The 18823-nt window shown below is 39.7% G+C and overlaps 1 protein-coding gene across 3 annotated transcripts in view; it reads left to right on the forward strand.

The window, feature by feature from the left end:
- Positions 1–18823, forward strand: part of SEMA6A (semaphorin 6A) — a 133423-nt gene that overhangs the window by 68551 nt on the left and 46049 nt on the right. For all 3 annotated transcript variants that reach the window (XM_038008736.2, XM_008014202.3, XM_038008740.2), the window contains 6 exons: positions 2185–2322; positions 4846–4963; positions 9776–9836; positions 10849–10911; positions 11636–11737; positions 15406–15496. In XM_038008736.2, coding sequence (XP_037864664.2) covers positions 2223–2322; positions 4846–4963; positions 9776–9836; positions 10849–10911; positions 11636–11737; positions 15406–15496 — 535 coding nt within the window. In that variant the 5' untranslated portion in view covers positions 2185–2222. The remainder of the gene's footprint in view (positions 1–2184; positions 2323–4845; positions 4964–9775; positions 9837–10848; positions 10912–11635; positions 11738–15405; positions 15497–18823) is intronic.

An 18823-nucleotide genomic window follows, 5' to 3' on the forward strand; every position in this document is an offset into this window, starting at 1 on the left:
ATCTTTAAACATTTCTAAAGGAATGAGAATCAGACTTTTGAGTTTCCTCTTTTCTCCCATTATATGCTACAAATTCTCTGAGGCAATATGCTTCCGTATAATACTATTCTTGAGCTCCTGGTAAAAGTTGCCAGTTCTCCCTGCCCCCGCCCCCTCCCGCCAGATGCTTTCTCTCCTAAAATCTAACAGCTGACTGGTGTCTTGTTTATGTTTTACTTACTTTTGTGATTTACTTCTCCCCTTTAATACTGTACTGAACAGGAGCCATGAGAAGCAAATCGGGGCACTTCAGAGCTTCTTTCCTTTGAGTTCAGATTCTCTAGGATATGAAGAACTGGCAAATAAATGAATGAATAGACTCTTGCTTTTCACCTGTCTAATAAATACATGTTTATGTCTCTTCGTAATGGTTCACCCTTATGAACAAGTAATCATTTAAAGTTTAATTTTAATCTACACATCAGAGATGGAGATATGGAAATGTTTAGGCTTTTCTCTCAATCTCTCTCCCTCTTTGATTTTCAAGATAAAGCAAATTAATTAATGTGCACTTTTCAATTGAAGAAATGCTTAAGACCCAGCTGTGTCTGTGAAATTATAAGTTATAGTGCAACACTTGGGACTGATTAATACTTTTCTGGCATGAAGAGAAGACACATAGGTATGTAATCAAAATGGTGTTCCAAAAAGCGTTAAGTTAGCAGTTTGTTTGCCAAATTAACTTTCAAAGACATCTAGGTTACTAAGTTTGACATTTCTACACACAAATCTTTTTTTTTTTTTTTTTTTTTTTTTTTTTGAGACGGAGTCTCGCTCTGTCACCCGGGCTGGAGTGCAGTGGCCGGATCTCAGCTCACTGCAAGCTCCGCCTCCCGGGTTTACACCATTCTCCTGCCTCAGCCTCCCGAGTAGCTGGGACTACAGGCGCCCGCCACCTCGCCCGGCTAGTTTTTTGTATTTTTAGTAGAGATAGGGTTTCACCGTGTTAGCCAGGATGGTCTCGATCTCCTGACCTCGTGATCCGCCCGTCTCGGCCTCCCAAAGTGCTGGGATTACAGGCTTGAGCCACCGCGCCCGGCCTACACACAAATCTTAAATGATTGATGGATTACTGTAAAATAGCTTTGTTCAAAAAAGATAATCTTTGGCAGGCTACTTCAAAGAGTTTACTGCTCTGGAAAGATGAAAAGATATCCTCATTTTACATTAATTTTCATGATAGATCAATGCTTATTTGCAATATGCCTGAGAATTAAGTGACATTTACCGTATTATGAGTCTTTTTTTTTTTTTCACTGTATCCAGCAGTCCCACATGGGATTGTTTTTATTTCCAAGATTTAGGAGAAGTTTTCTGCACATAAAGAGCTTCATCAAGAAAATACAGATGGGTAGAACAGTATATCTGACATTTTTATTCACTACTATTTCACTGCAAGGAAGTATTGAGACTAAAATATACAGAGATATGACTTTTTAAATCAACAATACCGTTTCAGAATGCGGTTTCAGATTCTCCTTGTAGTAATCTTTAGAGTGTGAAAGGATCTACCTACTTCTCTTTAAATATAGATTGTGTGATTTTATTTATTTATGTCTAAGTCACTGTAGAATGACATACGTCAGGGGTGAATATCTCAAGGGGTCAAGCAGGTAATGGAAATTAGTAAAGAGGACGAGTTATAGATATGTGTATATGTGTGCGTGTGCATGTGTGTACCTGTGTGTTGGAAGTGGAGGCGTGGTGCCTAAGGAGACTGTCATTTAGGGCAGTATGGCAGGTATTTTGATTTTTACAAAGAAATTGAAAAATCTAGATTAATATCAGAAATCTCCTATTTTTCAATATTGGCAATCACCTCAAATTTCTGAGTGATTTTGAATGCAGAGTTTCATGATTGTGCAATAGCCATCTATAAAAGCCTAAAGATGGCTCAGGTAAAGGAACTAAAGCTCTTTGTCCCATATTGGAGAAACTTTGCAAAAGGGCTCAGATGCATGGGGAAAGAGGTGGCAGTAGGTAACGGGTACAAGTTCCAAACACAAAAATCAGCGAATTCACCATGTAGAAGATGTAAAGCAGAAGCTTTTTTTTCTCTTGAATTTATCTTTAAGGGTATTTCATTTTATGGCATTGAACAAAGCTGACTTGGAAAAAAAAAATCTGTTCTTCACTTTTTGGCAGGGTGAAGTAGAGAAATAAAGTCTCCCCGCTGAACTACTATGAGGTCAGAAGCCTTGCTGCTATATTTCACACTGCTACACTTTGCTGGGGCTGGTTTCCCAGAAGATTCTGAGCCAATCAGTATTTCGCATGGCAACTGTAAGTACCCATGGTCTCACTCACAGTCTCCCTTTGAGAACATTTTAGCCTGAATCGGCCTAGCAAAAAATAAAAATGAAAAATGAAATAGAAAGGTGACTTCTTAGTCCTACATGGCAAAGGTGGATAATTCAAGTCTAGTCAAATTGATAGGATGACTTTTCTATAACTCCATCAGATGTTGTTGTGGGGACATGTGTGAGGATTTGAAACGTCCCTTGTAACCCTGATGAAGTCTCAGCTACTACATGGAGGCCATGGTGTTCATGTCTTAAAATCAACTCTGTGGGAGAATATCACTATGATCTGGGTATTGGCAGTATTATATTACTCACCTTTACATACACTTCATATATAGGGATTGTTGCAAAATATGAACAAAAAACAATGACCATTTTGGAATACTTCAGAGAAAATTATTTTTTTTTTGGACTTAGAAGTTACCTGGTTAATAGACTTGGGTAAAGAGTAATTTGGAATTTATAGAGGACCATTTTAACTGTTTATAACTTTCCTTTGGTCTCTGCTTCATTGTCAGGAGTAGATACTGACATGATTAAGAATTCAGTTGTCTCCTCAAAAGAGGAGAGTCCCGCCTATGTGTTGCATGGAACATTCAATTTACCACTTTTTTTCATGCCCTTCAAAAGACTTAAGTATTTTATTACAATAAAAATGTAAGAGAGAATTTTTTTCTAAATATCTCTTTTCATAGTAATCACCCCAAAACAAACACTGAGTGAGCCATAGTAAGGTGTCTAACATTAATAAGGAATTCTAAAGAGATGCAAATATGCCCAGTGTTCAGCTGTTCTTTCTGGGTTGGAAGAAAATGAAGTAGCAAAACTGACACGCAAAAGAATTAGAGAGTCCAAAGTCAAAGGGCATTATTAAGAACAAATGTGTAGTTCAAGATCATCACTCCTGAAATGGCAGAGTCCACCTAACTCAAGGTTCTAAACTTAATAAACATTTATTTATTTCCATTTAAGGTAAGATTTCTGTCTTGAATGCCTGAGTATAGAAGGGACTCCAGGGCCAGGAGTGGTGGCTCATGCCTGTAATCCCAGCATTTTGGGAGGCCGAGGTGGGCGGATCATGAGGTCAGGAGATGGAGACCATCCTGACTAACATGGTGAAACTCTGTCTCTACTAACATAGGAAAAAAAAAAAAAATTAGATGGGCATGGTGGTGCGTGCCTGTAGTCCCAGCTACTCAGGAGGCTGAGGCAGCAGAATCGCTTGAACCCGGGAGGTGGAGATTATAGTGAGCCGAGATCACACCACTGCACTCCAGCCTGGTGACAGAGCGAGACTCCATCTCAAAAAAAAAAAAAGAAGGGACTCCAGTCCATATGGATTGCTATCAACCACCCCTCTGTGGTCACGCAAATCCATGATCTTGGAGACATTTGAATTGTTTTAGCAATCTCCTTGATGAATGGGTACATGAAATTTCAAAGCAGTGGAAGGGAAAGCACAAGATTGTCTTATACCAAGCTCTCTTGTGAATAAAATATAGTAAGACCTCTGATAAGATACCCATTGTGAGTAATGGTCAGATACTACAAGGGTGTAAAGTGAGGGTCTGAGCATAAATCTGTGAATGGTTCTAGTCATTATTTACACCCCCACTCCTCTCCAGAAAACAAGTGCCTTTTAAATATGGCTCATCTTTCTTTCCTCCTGAGTTTCTCTTGGAGGCTCACCAGTGCTCTCAAGATTGTAAGTGTAAAGGCAGAGATGTTGAGATGTAGGTATTTTTAAAGGTCAGATCTGAATCCAAATTGCCCACTCTCAGCCAAAGAGAACTATAGGAAAAGAGAAATATGCTCATTGACTCACCAAGTCAGGGAACATTTCAGATCACCTGACTGGCTACACTCAGTTTGACCCTGTCCTGTCAAAGCCCACATTTCTGTGAAATTGTTAGCCAATTGCTTAACTCAAGAGTGAACTTCCCACAGTTCCTAGAATGCCAACCAACCTCGCAGGGCTGCCTTCAATAGTGGATTATTCCAACTGGACGCCTGTGGAGACTGTATTTTTCTTCTGGCTCCTGGACAAGGGCTCTCGCCTCCAGACCACATTGCATTTGTGCTGATTGATGGGAAGGCTGCTTTGAAATAGTTTTGTCCCGAGACAAGATCTTTGGCAGACTGCCCCCTCAGGCTTAGCTCTACAGAAGATGAAAAGAAAACTGTGGAAGAAAAGAGCACCTTCATGCAAAGCGTTCACTAGCAAGTTGAGCCCTGAGAAAGAGAGACAAATCAAAAATTGTGACACTTAGAAATATAAATCCAGTCTTACTATCATCTAGAAATGAAACTAACTTGATGAACCTTAAAGAGCACTCTTCTATCATATTTTCTAAAATAACAGACTCATATGGAAATGGAAAATGGTGGCATGGTCTGACTTAAACACGGCTTTCTTTTGTAGCCTGTTTCCCTCCCCTCCCTACCCTGTCAATTCCTGGCTTGATTTGTTTCTCCTTTCTTGCCCCATCTCCTCTTTTCACAGATACAAAACAGTATCCGGTGTTTGTGGGCCACAAGCCAGGACGGAACACCACACAGAGGCACAGGCTGGACATCCAGATGATTATGATCATGAACGGAACCCTCTACATTGCTGCTAGGTACGGGGCCCTTTCCCCTTGTCTGCCTTCAGAGTGTCCAAAAGCCCAAGGTCCTAAATTTACCAGCTCTGCATTATTTTTGAGATCTTGAGGTTTCTAAATAGAGTGTTATTTAATTTAAAAGCTCCTGTAATTTGTCAAGCAATCATTATTTCAAAACTGTCTGTGTCTGTTTAACCCTATGTGGATTTCAATAGAAATAATAGCATATTTGGGCACTTACACTCAAATAATCCACTGTTTATCTTGAATATATATGCAAATATTTATTCAAGCACCCATTAGAATGCTCTGCTCCTCAATACTTTGTTTGTTTGTTTGAGATGGAGTTTTCGCTCTCGTTGCCCAGGCTGGAGTGCAGTGGCACAATCTCAGCTCACCGAAACCTCCCTCTTGTGAGTTCAAGCAATTCTTTTGCCTCAGCCTCCCAAGTAGCTGGAATAACAGGCATGCACCATCATGCCCGGCTAATTTGGTATTTTTAGTAGAGACAGGCTGGTCTTGAACTGCTGACCTCAGGTGATTCACCCACCTTGGCCTCCCGAAGTGCTGGGATTACAGGCATGAGCCACCTCATCTGGCCTAATACTTATTTGTTAAATTAAGTAGAATGTGTAAACATGTATTATATAGTGTAAATGTAGGTGTGTGCATTAAACCTATTTGTATTTTTTGCAGTTATCGTATATATCATTCATAATCTATATCATCACTTTGAAAGAACGGCAATGACAACCAAAGAAAGCATAATATATATTTCAGAAGGTTTTTATTTGGTTTTAGTAAAAAAAAATTCATCCATTGGGGAACTGTTATTTAGACAGACAGACTGATGTCTTAAGGCTGAATGGCATGGTAAGAATACGGCTCAAACAGGGATCACATAAATTTAGGCTTTTGTTATAATTCTGCCCTTAATTTAGCCGGACCACAGCTTCTGTGGCCATAAGTATCCTCTGCCAAATGAGATGTTGTATTTGATTACCTTAATGAAGTCCCTGAGGAGTCCAACAATATATGATCCTCCATTTTGGGAGTGTGTAGCTATTCAAAATAATTCCAAATGAACAGCAACGGGAAGCACTATCTTGTAGTGTTCCTTGTGGTCTTTCTTGGCTCTACACTGTTTAATCATTTCACACTAGGGAGAAGAAATGGAGATTATGCTTTTTTTGAGACAGCATTTCACTCCCATTGTCCAGGCTGGAATGCAGTGGCGCGATCTCAGCTCACTGCAACTTCCTCCTCCTCACCAGTGTTAAAGCAATTCTCCTGCCTCAGCCTCCTGAGTAGCTGGGACTACAGGCACCCGCCACCACGCCCAGCTAATTTTTGTATTTTTAGTAGAGATGGGGATCCACCATGTTGGCCAGGCTAGTCTCGAACTCCTGACCTTCAAGTGGTCCACCCACCTCGACCTCTCAAAGTGCTGGAATTGCAGGTGTGAGCCACCATGCTCGGCCTAGAAATGGAGATCGTTTCTATCTGGCATAAGGAAAGAACAAGTAAATAACAGTGGTTGATTCTTCTAAAGCACTTAGATGTTCTGAGGTGACAAGCTGTGCAACATGAAGTTAAAAAAAAAAAAAAAAAAAAAAAACAGCTAGACTAAAATGTCCTGAAACTGCCCCCAACTTGGCTACAGGAAGCAATGTCCAAATACTTTTCTAAAGTTTTACTTTACAAATACTTATACAGTATATACAACTAGTATGTTGTGCACATACAATTAACAAACATAGCTGTAGATTATTTATGAATGTCAATTCATCTAATCCTGGAAACAACCCTATAAGAAGGAGCTATTATTATTCCCATGTCTTATTGGAGGAATCCAAGGGACAGATAGGTGAAATGATGGGGCCAAAATGACAGAGGCAGGATTTGAACCAGGATGATCTTGCTCTAGAGTCCATGCTGTCATTCCCTGTACTTTGCTGCATACTGAGGAATAGAGCTGGCACTGTTTGTCCTGAGAATACCCTTGTAATAGCTGTTGCCCAAGAACATGGTCATTATGAGTAGTCATTATAAAGCATTTCCATAAGATGCTCAGTAGTCACCTCTCTGATAGAATACCAGCTCCTTCTTAAATGTCATTTTTATTTTCCTAAACATAATAAGGTTGTAAAATGACATTAGTACTCAAGGGCTGATCAAAACAAATGATAAAACATTGAATCTGTGAGAAGTAAGTTGACTTAAGAATCTCTTGTGAATTGTTCACTTTCCAATTGAGTCTCCGGGGGTAAAAATGGTATAACAGACTGCCCTTGTACTCAATGATTTAGCAGCACATGGACCACAGGTCCCAGGGCTACACGAGTGTTAGGAGCAAGGTCCTATGCAGACTTAAAAGTGACCATTATTCCAGGTCATTAAAACCAAGACAGTTTTATTCTAACTCCTCACCCCAAGGAAGGTAAGGGAAGGAAGAAATAGAAGGATAAAAAGAAGAAACACACTAATATTTTTGAAACTATCAAATAAACTCATCTTTCATTAGAGGTCAAGTTTATATCACTGTAGCATTGACATGTTGGTTTTCACACCATACGCAGCCAGTTCCTCTCAACACACACCCTTAGAAAAATTTTTGAAGGAGTTCCATGCCCACCATATTTAGGGTCTCTTCTCTCCTTTTAATTTTACACTTTATTTTTACACTTCCAACTTTAATTCACTTTAATTTTACACTTCCCAACATTGCTCTGAAAGATCCAAGTTTCTAGGCAGCAAGTAACATGATTTAAAGCTAAATCCCTCCCCCCCACCCCCCGTCGCCCAGGTTCAAGCCATGGCAACACAATTCAGTGGTGCTTGCTGGAGGGGGAATAGGAAGTCCTAGGATTAAGTCAGTTTATGTTCAAATAACTTAATTCAGGAAAAACAGCGTATGAGACCTGGGATGCACACTAAGATGGTTGGGAATGACCCCTGATCCTGGTCTGTGGTTTACCATAAAGCACCATTTTTGTTTGCTAGGGCCATGTGAGCTCTTGGATATTGAAAAAGATTGTCATTGTCCAAAAGAAGATTTCATTCACAGAATTCTATGTTTAAAAGGCTTCCCAGTTCTTCTAGACAATTGGTGTCAGCAATCGCAAGCCAAGTCCCCTCCAGAACCCAGGGGACTGAGTGAGTGTTGGTGGCAAGAACCCCTTTCAATTCTGCTTTATTATTATCCACTTTGTAAATTCCTCTTCTTTTTTAATCTCTAAACTGCTAATTAACATAAACAGACCATGCCAAAAGGGGGCAATCTCAGAGCTTTCTGAGGAGCTGCCAATGCATATTAATCAGTTGTTCATTTACAATTCATATGTTCAGCTCCGACTTCAGTTTTGAGGGGAGATAGGCAAGGAAAAGCCTCAAGTCATCTCAAACCTGATACCAAAGTAATAGGCAATTCCATTCCAATAATGAGTCTGACCGCAGCACCACCAATAAAGTCAAACAAGTAATAAACAAATGCAATAAAACTGCCTTGAAATTAAAGGGCATGGCGATTCTGGCAGTCTACTGAAGTTTGAAGAAACTTCCCTATTCAGCAATTTACAAAACAGGCCCCTAGTCCTCCACCCCTCACCATGCCCTTCCCCCCTCTCACCCCGTGCACACTCACAGTAGCAGGCAAGGGAATTTTCTAAGCCAACTGCCCTTCCTGCTCCTTTTATCTTCACGTGAGATGGCCTGTTATTTTTCTGTGTTGTGTTTTTCTAAAACAAGAAGCAAACAGATTTTCCAAGAACTGGGGAAAAAAAAAAAAAAATATATATATATATATATATATATGAATCCTGCAAATAATTCCTTTCTTATCAGCTCCCCGCTCTTTCTTTTAACTAATGAGGTGGCTTGAAAGTCTGCATAGAAGACTTGAGGTCCTGGTTTAAAGCTGTGGGTAATTTTCCAGCCCCAGGACTTCCTGCATTTTAGAAAAAGTCAATGTTATTTCAAGGGAAAATGAGCTGTTTTGCTTTCCCTCACTAGCCCCCCATCTCCTCTGTTGAGTGTAGTTCTTTTCTTTCTTACGAATTCCAGACAAAAACGCCCTTGTACTCAGCTCACACAGAAGGGGATGTTTAAATATAGCCCCACACCTGAGCTGCTGATTCTCTTTCTCCCCTTCTAAGGCTAGATTGGCAGCAAATTGTAAAGACAACCCAATTCTCAGCAAAACAGGAAGGTGAACAGAAGCAAGAAATGTAAACTTTAGCTTAAGTACATTTTAGACTTTAATTGACCATCATTATGAGGAAAAGAGTGGCTTCTGGAAATAATTTTACCTTTATCGTCATCCATCCTGTCGATCAAATAATCAAAGTTAAGATGGAAATATATTTTCAAAAGAAAGATGGAGATGGAGATCAGTTTTTTGTTAGCCCTCTTGATGAACAAATGTGGCATGTTGAATACCAAGTATTTAGTACGTGTATTTGAAGATAATGAAAGGGCGCACGAACCCATCTGTTTTCTAGATTTGGGGCCAATTTAACTTTCAGAGCCCTCCCTTCTGAGCTACATGTATGCAGATGTTATAGATCTAGTGTCAGAGAGAAGAGTTAATACAGGAAAGTTTTCACAAAAGGTGTCCCTTGGAGCACAATGCCATGATTTTTCAGAAGGTGCTAAATGGGATCCAGAGACATCACTTGAAGGCTGCGCTCTTTTCTTCTTGCATGTGGATATCATGGTTTTTTAAGAACATGGATATGGGCTATCTGCCCTGATAAGACATAACTCATTAAGCAGAAAATGAACTGTTTTGATTCTGTGTTTGACCTTGTATTAATTTTTCTTTGCCTGTAGGGACCATATTTATACTGTTGATATAGACACATCACACACGGAAGAAATTTATTGTAGCAAAGTAAGTTGTTTTAAAACCATATTTGTAAAATGAAGGACCTTTGGATAGTTCTTGAACAGAATATGTATTTTAAGTGCATTAAGATGATGTAGCTAATCATAATTTAGAGATGCCAACATGCATTTTGTGAAATCCTAATTGGGGAATAGGTTCGGATTTAATACATATTCAGAAACAGTTATGTACTTCATATTTTATTCATCGAATGTATGTGTACATATACATTTTGAAGTTTTAGGTAATTTCTACATTTCTTTTATAAAAATATTGCCTTGTTTGTCCAGGAAAATATCAGTTTCCAAAAGTAAAATTTTGTTCCACAAATGTGTTCTACAAAGGTTTCAATGTTAATTTCCATGTCTTGCAGTATTGAGTTTGATTTGACTGTTGTGGTTCAGGAACTTGATCGTTACCCGTTTCAGACAGACATAAAGTATAAGCTAAGCTTTCCTCATAACTCCACATGGGGATATTTTAGTTAATAAAACCTGTGCCATAGGAGTAGAAGATCCCCTCAGTCCATTAATCTATGTGAAGGACTATAACCTGAATTAAATCTTTGTCCACCTAGAGTGAATGTCCTCTTTATGTTTAAGAAAATGACTTCCATATTTTAAGAAAAAAGCCTTCTTTATAAAAATTGATTTATCAACTGAAAGGAAAGGGCAAGGACACATATTTTATCAAAATGAGCATAATTTGGCAAATTAATTTGGATAGTTTATGTAGAATTTCCACACCATTGTTTATTCTTCTTTCCTTTCTCCTTCATCTTTATCTCAAACAGAAGAAGATCATTTTGTGGTTTAATGAATAGATAGGAGTTCAAAATTAAACGAACGTTTTCATCTGGAATCTTTTGTTGTTATGGTGAATTAATCATGGAGAAAGGGTGCAGAAAGCTTTCAATAAATATATGTTCAGGCTTTAGTCTCCCCAAGGGAACTCTTACTTCTAAAATCAAATGCAACAACCTCTGGGCTCTAATTGATTTCTTTCTTGATCCCTGCAGAAACTGACATGGAAATCTAGACAGGCCGATGTAGACACTTGCAGAATGAAGGGAAAACATAAGGTAGGCAATTTTCATTTCTCCTGCAGCTGCCACTTTGGGTTAAGTTTTTGACTGTTATATCCAGCCATAGACCGTGATGTAGAATGGATTGTTCTTTTTCCCTTTTCCCTCAGTAATTGCTTTTTTCATCAACTTATTGAAGGCTTTAATTTGCAAAAATAGTTTGCTTTTAATGTGATGAAACATTACAACAGCTGCTAGGCCTGCATCATGAACTACTTAGGCGCACACAGGATTATGGACACAAAGCCGGCTGCACACAGTCTTCTGAGTGCACTCCGATGCCCACCTCCGCAGTCCAAGGCCCACAGGGAGTCTGTGGAAGAGCTCATAAAAGGCTGCCGCAGACATGCGGGGTTTTCTGCCTTTGGTCATATGACAACATAAAAACACACTTCAACCAGCAGCTTTGTACATCAGGGAACACTGGAGCATCTGGCATTAAAATTAATATGATGGGAGGTTGGCATTTCCAAGCTTGCCTTCCTTTTGTGACATAAAATAAACACACACTCTTCCATTCTATGCCTTGTTTTTGTTTACTGTTGAAAGAGTAATCGTTCATATCGGCATCATCTTGTGGTTAACATCAGGAGGAACTTAAACTTTTAATGGGAGAAGTCATCAGCCACCTCCATTTTAACCTTACTGACCATGGCATACAGTGAAGAATCAGTTTCTGTATTGAATGGACACAATACAAACAGTTTGAGTTATTTTTCAGGACGAGTGCCACAACTTTATTAAAGTTCTTCTGAAGAAAAACGATGATGCATTGTTTGTCTGTGGAACTAATGCCTTCAACCCTTCCTGCAGAAACTATAAGGTAAATGCTATTTGTCGGTTAGAACCACACTGCCAGGAGGCATTTCATAATTTACTGTGATTGTACCTGCAGCAACCTAAGAGGGGTAATTCAACACCACCTGAGTTTCTCTCACTTGTTCAACTTAATGTATTGCTCCACATGAGTGATCCTGAGCAGGCCTCTAAGCTTCCTGTTTGTTGAGGATTGATTGACACATTTTTAAAGAGCCTGCCTAGCAAAGTTAGTTTCTGTAAGACCCTTTTCTCTATTGTTCAGAAGACTGACATACTTACCATGTACACCATGTGGATTTCCTTTCTCTATTTTTTCTCCCTCCCACCCCACTATCTAACCTCTGAGCACAAAAGCACACTTATATGGTGAGTGATTTCTATTCTAAAAGGTATCTCAAAAGCATGCCATTTGAAACTATAGACTTTCCTACAAGAACACAGGAATTTAATTCCATTGAGCACTCAGCTTTCTTGACCACAGCCTTACTTACCTTGGCTTTATGCAAGCAGCGGGAAAAAAGCCCTCTTATAGAGTTAGTAAGTCTAGCTGGTTTTGATGCAGCTATAATAGAGGTGCTGATGAAGGAGGAGGGACCTTGCCAGGCATGGAAGCAGAGGTGGCAGCGATCTGAGGTCTTGGCTGTACCACTATTAGCTTTCCTTGTACATCTTTCTGCCAGCCTTTCTCGAAGGAAACATGTACTGTGTTTTCTACTGTGGCCCGTCGCTGAGGTTGTAAAGACAGACAGGAGGCCTCAACTCTTAGGGAAGCCAGGCAGGGAGAAGAAAACAATTTCATGGGTTTGCTGCCATGGTGACATCATGCAATGGATTATGGAAGCACAACACAAAAGTTCCTGCCATGCATGAGGTGAGGAGTCTAGGAAAGCTTCGTAAGATGACCCCCTGACCCCCTGTCTTCAAACTTTCCTACCTGTTGTTCTCACACCTGGAACACAAACACCACTGCCCTTAAGAAACACAGGCTTTACAAGGGCAGGGATCACATCTGTGATTCTCCAGAACCTAACATAGTGCCTCCCAAACAGGTGTTTAATTAATTTTTGTGAAGCATTGAATGAGGTAATGCCTAACCTTTGTCTTAAAGGGTAAGGAGAAGTTAGCCAAATGAAGGAAGAGAAGCATTCCAGTTAGCAGGGAACAGCATGAACAAAGGCATGGAGTAAGAAATGGCCTATTGAACTTGAGAAACCTCATTTGGTTCTGAATTGTGTGACTGTGAAGTGACAAGTGTTAACAGAAAAAAGCTTGAGATGTAGATGGCCCCAGGGATGAAGGGAAGAGAATAGATTCAGGAAATACTGAAGTGACAAAAACCGGTAGGATTTAATAATTGATAAGCAATTATTATCAATCTCTCTTTATCCCGGATAAAGAGAGAGAGGTGAGTCAAGAATGACTGCTAGGCCATCTCTTGGTGAGTAGATGGATGGGGCTGCCACCAATTCAGACAGGAAATAAAGGAGGAGCCGTGAGATTGGGGTTGGGGGTTGGGGAAGTGTGAAGGTAAAGGTTCCATTTTGCACATTATGAGAATGCCAAGCACTGTGAACAGCACTGCCTATGGGACATGAATAGAGCTATCTAGCAAGAATATGGATCAGTAAGCTTTGGTTTGGAGAGAGATGTGGGGAGAAATATAGATTTAGGTTCCATCATCATAAAGTGAAACCCTAGGAGTGGGAAGAATGAGAAAAGCAATGATGGGCTGGAATCCACACCAGCAAGCTCACCAGAAAACCCCCTGTCTTTTCTTGGCATGTGCAGTGAAGGGAGGGTCTGTTTGACCCTCATACTCATCTTCCATCTTACACTTGGAAATGGGCACCAACAGGGCCAGGATTAGGGTAGAGCAAGTGAGGCACGTGGCTCAGGCACAAAATAGAAGGGAGCACCAAAAAATTCAGTAATTAAGATGTCAGATTTTTAATGCAATATTTTTAAAAGATCAAAATTAGTACATAAAGGTCTGTTATAAACAAAAGATCAAGTTTTTAAGTAGAAAGACAAGATCTTTATACTTAAGAACTTTTATTAAAAAATTATTTTATCAGTGTATAATAGAGGTAGCCAGTCTAGCCCAACATTTACTCTAGCTAGTGACAGCATGCAGATAAGGTTTCAACTTTAATTTACCACTTAATATTCCATCCCTGTTTGTCATTATTTGGGACTCATTAAGATTAATGCTTCTAACAAATCCCAAGGAATTCCCTAGTTGGAAAACTATCTTTTGTGACAAATTACAGTTGTTCTTGGCACAGTGATATACAGGCCATGAATGGTCTGGCTTATTCTTCCTGTACATGTTCCATTTCCCACGATTCTACACCTATAGTAATGCCATCACCTCTTGCTTGTTCTAGCCACACCTGCTGAGACATGCTCCAGGAGGCCAGGCCTCTCAGAAGTCGCAGATGAGATGTTGCTCATGCTTAGTTCCCAACAATATGCCTAGCACTGTGAATGGTAGTAAGAACCCTTGGCATTGCTCAGAAAAGTGTATTTTTAGACTCAGGGCACAGCGTGACATTGCTGATGATATGGGACATAATGTATTTGGCTGCAGGGAGAATGACAGCTTCTCTCTTAAGTGCTTTTTATCAACAGATCAGGACAAAGGTTCAAAGTGAAAACAATGACCAGCCTTCCACTGAAAAACCCAAGTCTTATCATAGCACACAAGCATCAAGTTGATTAGAGTGACATGAAGCAAGAGAGTAACAAATTTTCAGTATCTGCCCCTCTACCATGCACTGATCTATATTAATTTTTATAACACAAGTAAGCTGAATGTGTTAGAAAGGTTATAGCCCCAAATTAGATTATCAAGATTATCTGGGGGAGAGCTTTGAAGGCTACACACTATAAATCTAAAACTGCACTCCCTGCCTTTTTCCTCCTGTTCTCTAAACCTTTTGAACTTCTGCAAAAATCAGGCTCGGTCTTTGTATAATTATCTGTACCCGATAGTGGTTTAACTTCCCAGGAGCTGCTGTGAAGTCTCGGATTTGATGACTGCTTCAAGGGTTAGTTTTTACTTCTTGGAAAGAGGAAATCACTATGCCTTTCATCTCTGGACATTTCCAACTTCACAAACCAATACATTTGTACTTCACTACTTCTTGCCTTTGACCAGCTATAGCTATAGCCACCTTTTTTTTTTTTAAGGATTAGTTACATTATAAAGAAAACCATATACCCCTTGTCTATTGTTTCCTCATTGCTAGGATTAGAGCGTGCACAGCTTAGGATAAGGGCATTTCCGTTGCATCACTGTGTGCTAAGGCATCATTTTGAATACATGCCAGACCCACAGACCACAAAGTCTGTCAGAGTTCAACAGAAAGCTCATGGTTGGTATAAAATATCTGAAAAAGATTTTCATTAAAAAATGTGCTGGGTGGAAGAGTACACTGCTTGAAAGAATGTCTGATTTGACCATCTTTCCTCTAAAAATATGTTTTTAATACAGCTATTTTATGTGATTCTCAACTACAGTTTTAAAAAAATATACAGTGGCTTCAACAGGGTCCATCTCAAAGTGGTTACAGATTTAAAAAGGCCTGTCACATCCTGGACATTATTTCTGAGGGTTTACGGCAAAAGAAAAGGTTGTTGTTTGTAATTATATCTGATTATTTCACTTAGATGGATACGTTGGAACCATTTGGGGATGAATTCAGCGGAATGGCCAGATGCCCGTATGATGCCAAACATGCCAACGTTGCACTGTTTGCAGGTAAGCGACCTGATTTCTCCTCGTCACATTTGCTTTTGCGTGTTTCATCCTGTCACTGTGAATCTGCTGTAGAGGATTCATGGAGTCACAGTTGTGCTTTGATTCTCTGGTGAATACTGTAATTAAGAATGCCTTTCCGTTTGAAATTGGTATGAAAATTGTACTTTTGCTTCTCAAACGAAGTCTGTGCCACACTTACCCATGTGTTTGTGCCTTCAGGAAAGGATAACAGCATAGCACTGAACATGTGATGAATCAGTTAGGGAATGTTTGGGCTCAAATAATAGAAAATCTCACCTCAAACCACCAATGTAAAAAAATAATAATAAAATTTAAATTTAAAACCCCCTACTGATGTGCATTTATTGTTCAAGCTAGGATGGACTTTGGGGTTGGCTAGATTCAACAACTCAACAGCGTCATCCGGGAGGCAGCTGCTTTTTATTCCCATGCTCTGCATCAACCTCATGATGAGACTGGCGGTTCTCATAATCAGAGGATGGCTACCAGCCCCAATTAGTGCTACATGTCTTCTTGTCCACATATAGAAACGAAAGGGAAAGAAACAAAAGGAAGCCTCTGGAAGCTCTCTCAGAGCAATGAGGCCATATACCCACAAGCTTCCAATAAACATCTTCTCAAATATCATTGACCTGATTAGGTTACATGCCCATCTCTGACGGAAAGACCATGGTGGCTGAGGGGAGGGTGCTAATTGCTTAGGCTGGCCTCTACTCCCCAACACTACCCCTTCTTTCCACTGCAAAAGATATAAAGAAATCGCAAACAGACCATCATTTTCAGATTTAGTGGGATTTTTGTGTATGAGATTGTATGCTTTAATTAGAAATTTATTTAGGAATTCATTACCAGCTGTGTATGTGGAGGTGGATGTAAGAGAAGTGTTGGTATAATAGTGATTGTTATAGCTTGTAATAAAGCAGTTAACTATAATTTCCATCACAACAGCTAAAAACTGGCACATACTAGCTGGATGAGGGACACTAGAGCTTTGATTATGAAACAAGATTGGTTCCTGGCTTCCTGAACCTCACCCTCAGTGTCATCCATTTGTGGGCCTGAATCTGCAGTGACAGATTGTCAAGTTAAAAAGGGCAAGTTCCTCAGGTTCTCCCCCTAAATGAGAGCACAGTATTACTGAGAAGCAGTTCTGTCAAGAACACAAAGTCTTGTAGACCTATTTGTAAGGTATGAGCAAGGCAAGTGGAGAGAGTACTTGGGCATATTCCCAAGTGCATGACTCCTGCTGGAGGCCCTCACTGACACTTGGAACCTGCATTAGTTGGGACCTCGGAGAATGTGGACTGCAGGGGAGAATTAAAATTTAACTGTAGGTTCAGGAGTGGTAGCTCACGCCTGTAATCCCAGCACTGTAGGAGGCCAAGACGGGAAGATCGCTTGAGCCCAGGAGTTCAATACCAGATAGCAACATAGTGAGACACCATCTCTACAAAAAAGAAAAAAAAATTAGGTGGGCATGGAGATCAAGAGGTTGAAGTTGCAGTGAGCTGTGATTGCACCACTGCACTCCAACCTGGGTGACAGAAGGAGATCCTGTCTCAATAAAATAAAATAAAAACATAATTTAAATGTAAACTGAAAAGACGACTTATTGTAGCCTAAGGTAGAAAAGGTAGAATAGGCAGAGAACTTACTATGGCCACCAAGTTTTTAGGAGCTATACAGAGCAAGTCACATGAGTTAATACTATGACTGTCCCCACCCCTAGTGTTATATCTAAATAGATTTTCGTTTAAGTGTTTGAAATCTCATAAAAGCTCAGCCCTTATTAATAGGAGATCCTCATTGCAAATGAATGGTATCATATTACTAAGAGTGACAGAGGCTGGGCGCAGAGGCTCATGCCTGTAATATCAGCACTTTGGGAGGCCAAGGTGTGCAGATCAGCTGAGGTTGGGAGTTCAAGACCAGCCTGATCAACTAAAAATACTAAAAAAGACCAGCCTGTCTCTACTAAAAATACAAAATTAGCCGGGTGTGGTGGCACATGCCTATAATCCCAGCTACTCAGGAGGCTGAGGCAGGAGAATCACTTGAACCCGGGAGGTGGAGGTTGCAGTGAGCTGAGACAGTGCCTGCCATTACACTCCAGCCTGAGCAACAAGAGTGAAACTCCATCTCAAAAAAAAAAAAAAAAAACAGTGGCAGAAAAGTATTCTGTTCTACAAGTGAATGTTCTGGTGAGATACTCAGTTTTTAAAAGAATGCAAAACAAAAAGAGTTTTGGGGAGTAGTTAGAAGGAATAGCCATCACCATGACCTACATTCCCCTCTACCTTCCCCCACTACCCAGGTATATCTGTATGACTTGGGGCTATAGGAATATAGAATATGTATTCTATAGTCATAAATATATAAAGAATGTCTTTATGACATGGGGCTCAAAATTCGTAAGAAAAATTAAGATTAGTAGATATTTTTGGGCCAATTTAAAGGTTTGCTCTCTGCAATTTAAATCTCCCAAAATAGTCAAAACTTATTGATATATAGCTGTTAATATTGCAGATATTAAGACATCTCTAAATTGAACCTGGACAAATTTTAATTATTTTAAGACCAAAGACAGACATCAAGATCTTTGTTTAAGTATATTTGGATATGAGTTTTTTTAAAACAAACAAAGAAAACCATAAACCATTATGTTTACACTACATATAAAAGAGCTTGAACAGTACTATGTTGTATATAAGTCACTTTGACATACAGCTAATGAATATATGTAATCCACTAAAAGTGAATCACCGAAGTAGTTTTTTTATTTTGAATATAATTCTTGTTTCCATTTAATCAACATAGATGTTGCTATTGTAGAACACCCCTTTTGATTATTTGTTGGCAGAGTGTTTGCTAAGCCAGGAAGGAACCAAAAGGTCTAGAGACTAATCTTCAGTCTGTTTTATTCTCTTATGCCTGGGATCTACCCTCAATCATATCTCCCCCAAAGCATGAATTATTAAAGAAAGACCTGTCTGAACTCAGTGTCACTCCTTCCCCTTTCTTCTTTGCTTTAGCATGTTGTATTTCAGAATGTTTTTAGTTTGTGACTTTGGAGATACTGAAGCAAATACCTGTTATTGAAACCAGATTGCCAGGATTTAGTGAACTGTCAAACCTGAGGTCAAGGGGAGCTGTGACTCCCAGGACGGTAGCAATTTAGTCAACCCTTTTTTGCTTATGAACCCTCTCTCTTTAACTCCTCTCACCTGATCAGACTGAGGACTCCTTTACTTATGCATGTGCCCAAAATTTCTGGGGATACAATCAGCATCCATCTTTCCCTGGGCT

Source organism: Chlorocebus sabaeus, chromosome 23 (assembly GCF_047675955.1).
Source record: "Chlorocebus sabaeus isolate Y175 chromosome 23, mChlSab1.0.hap1, whole genome shotgun sequence".
NCBI classification, from domain to species: Eukaryota; Metazoa; Chordata; class Mammalia; order Primates; family Cercopithecidae; genus Chlorocebus; species Chlorocebus sabaeus.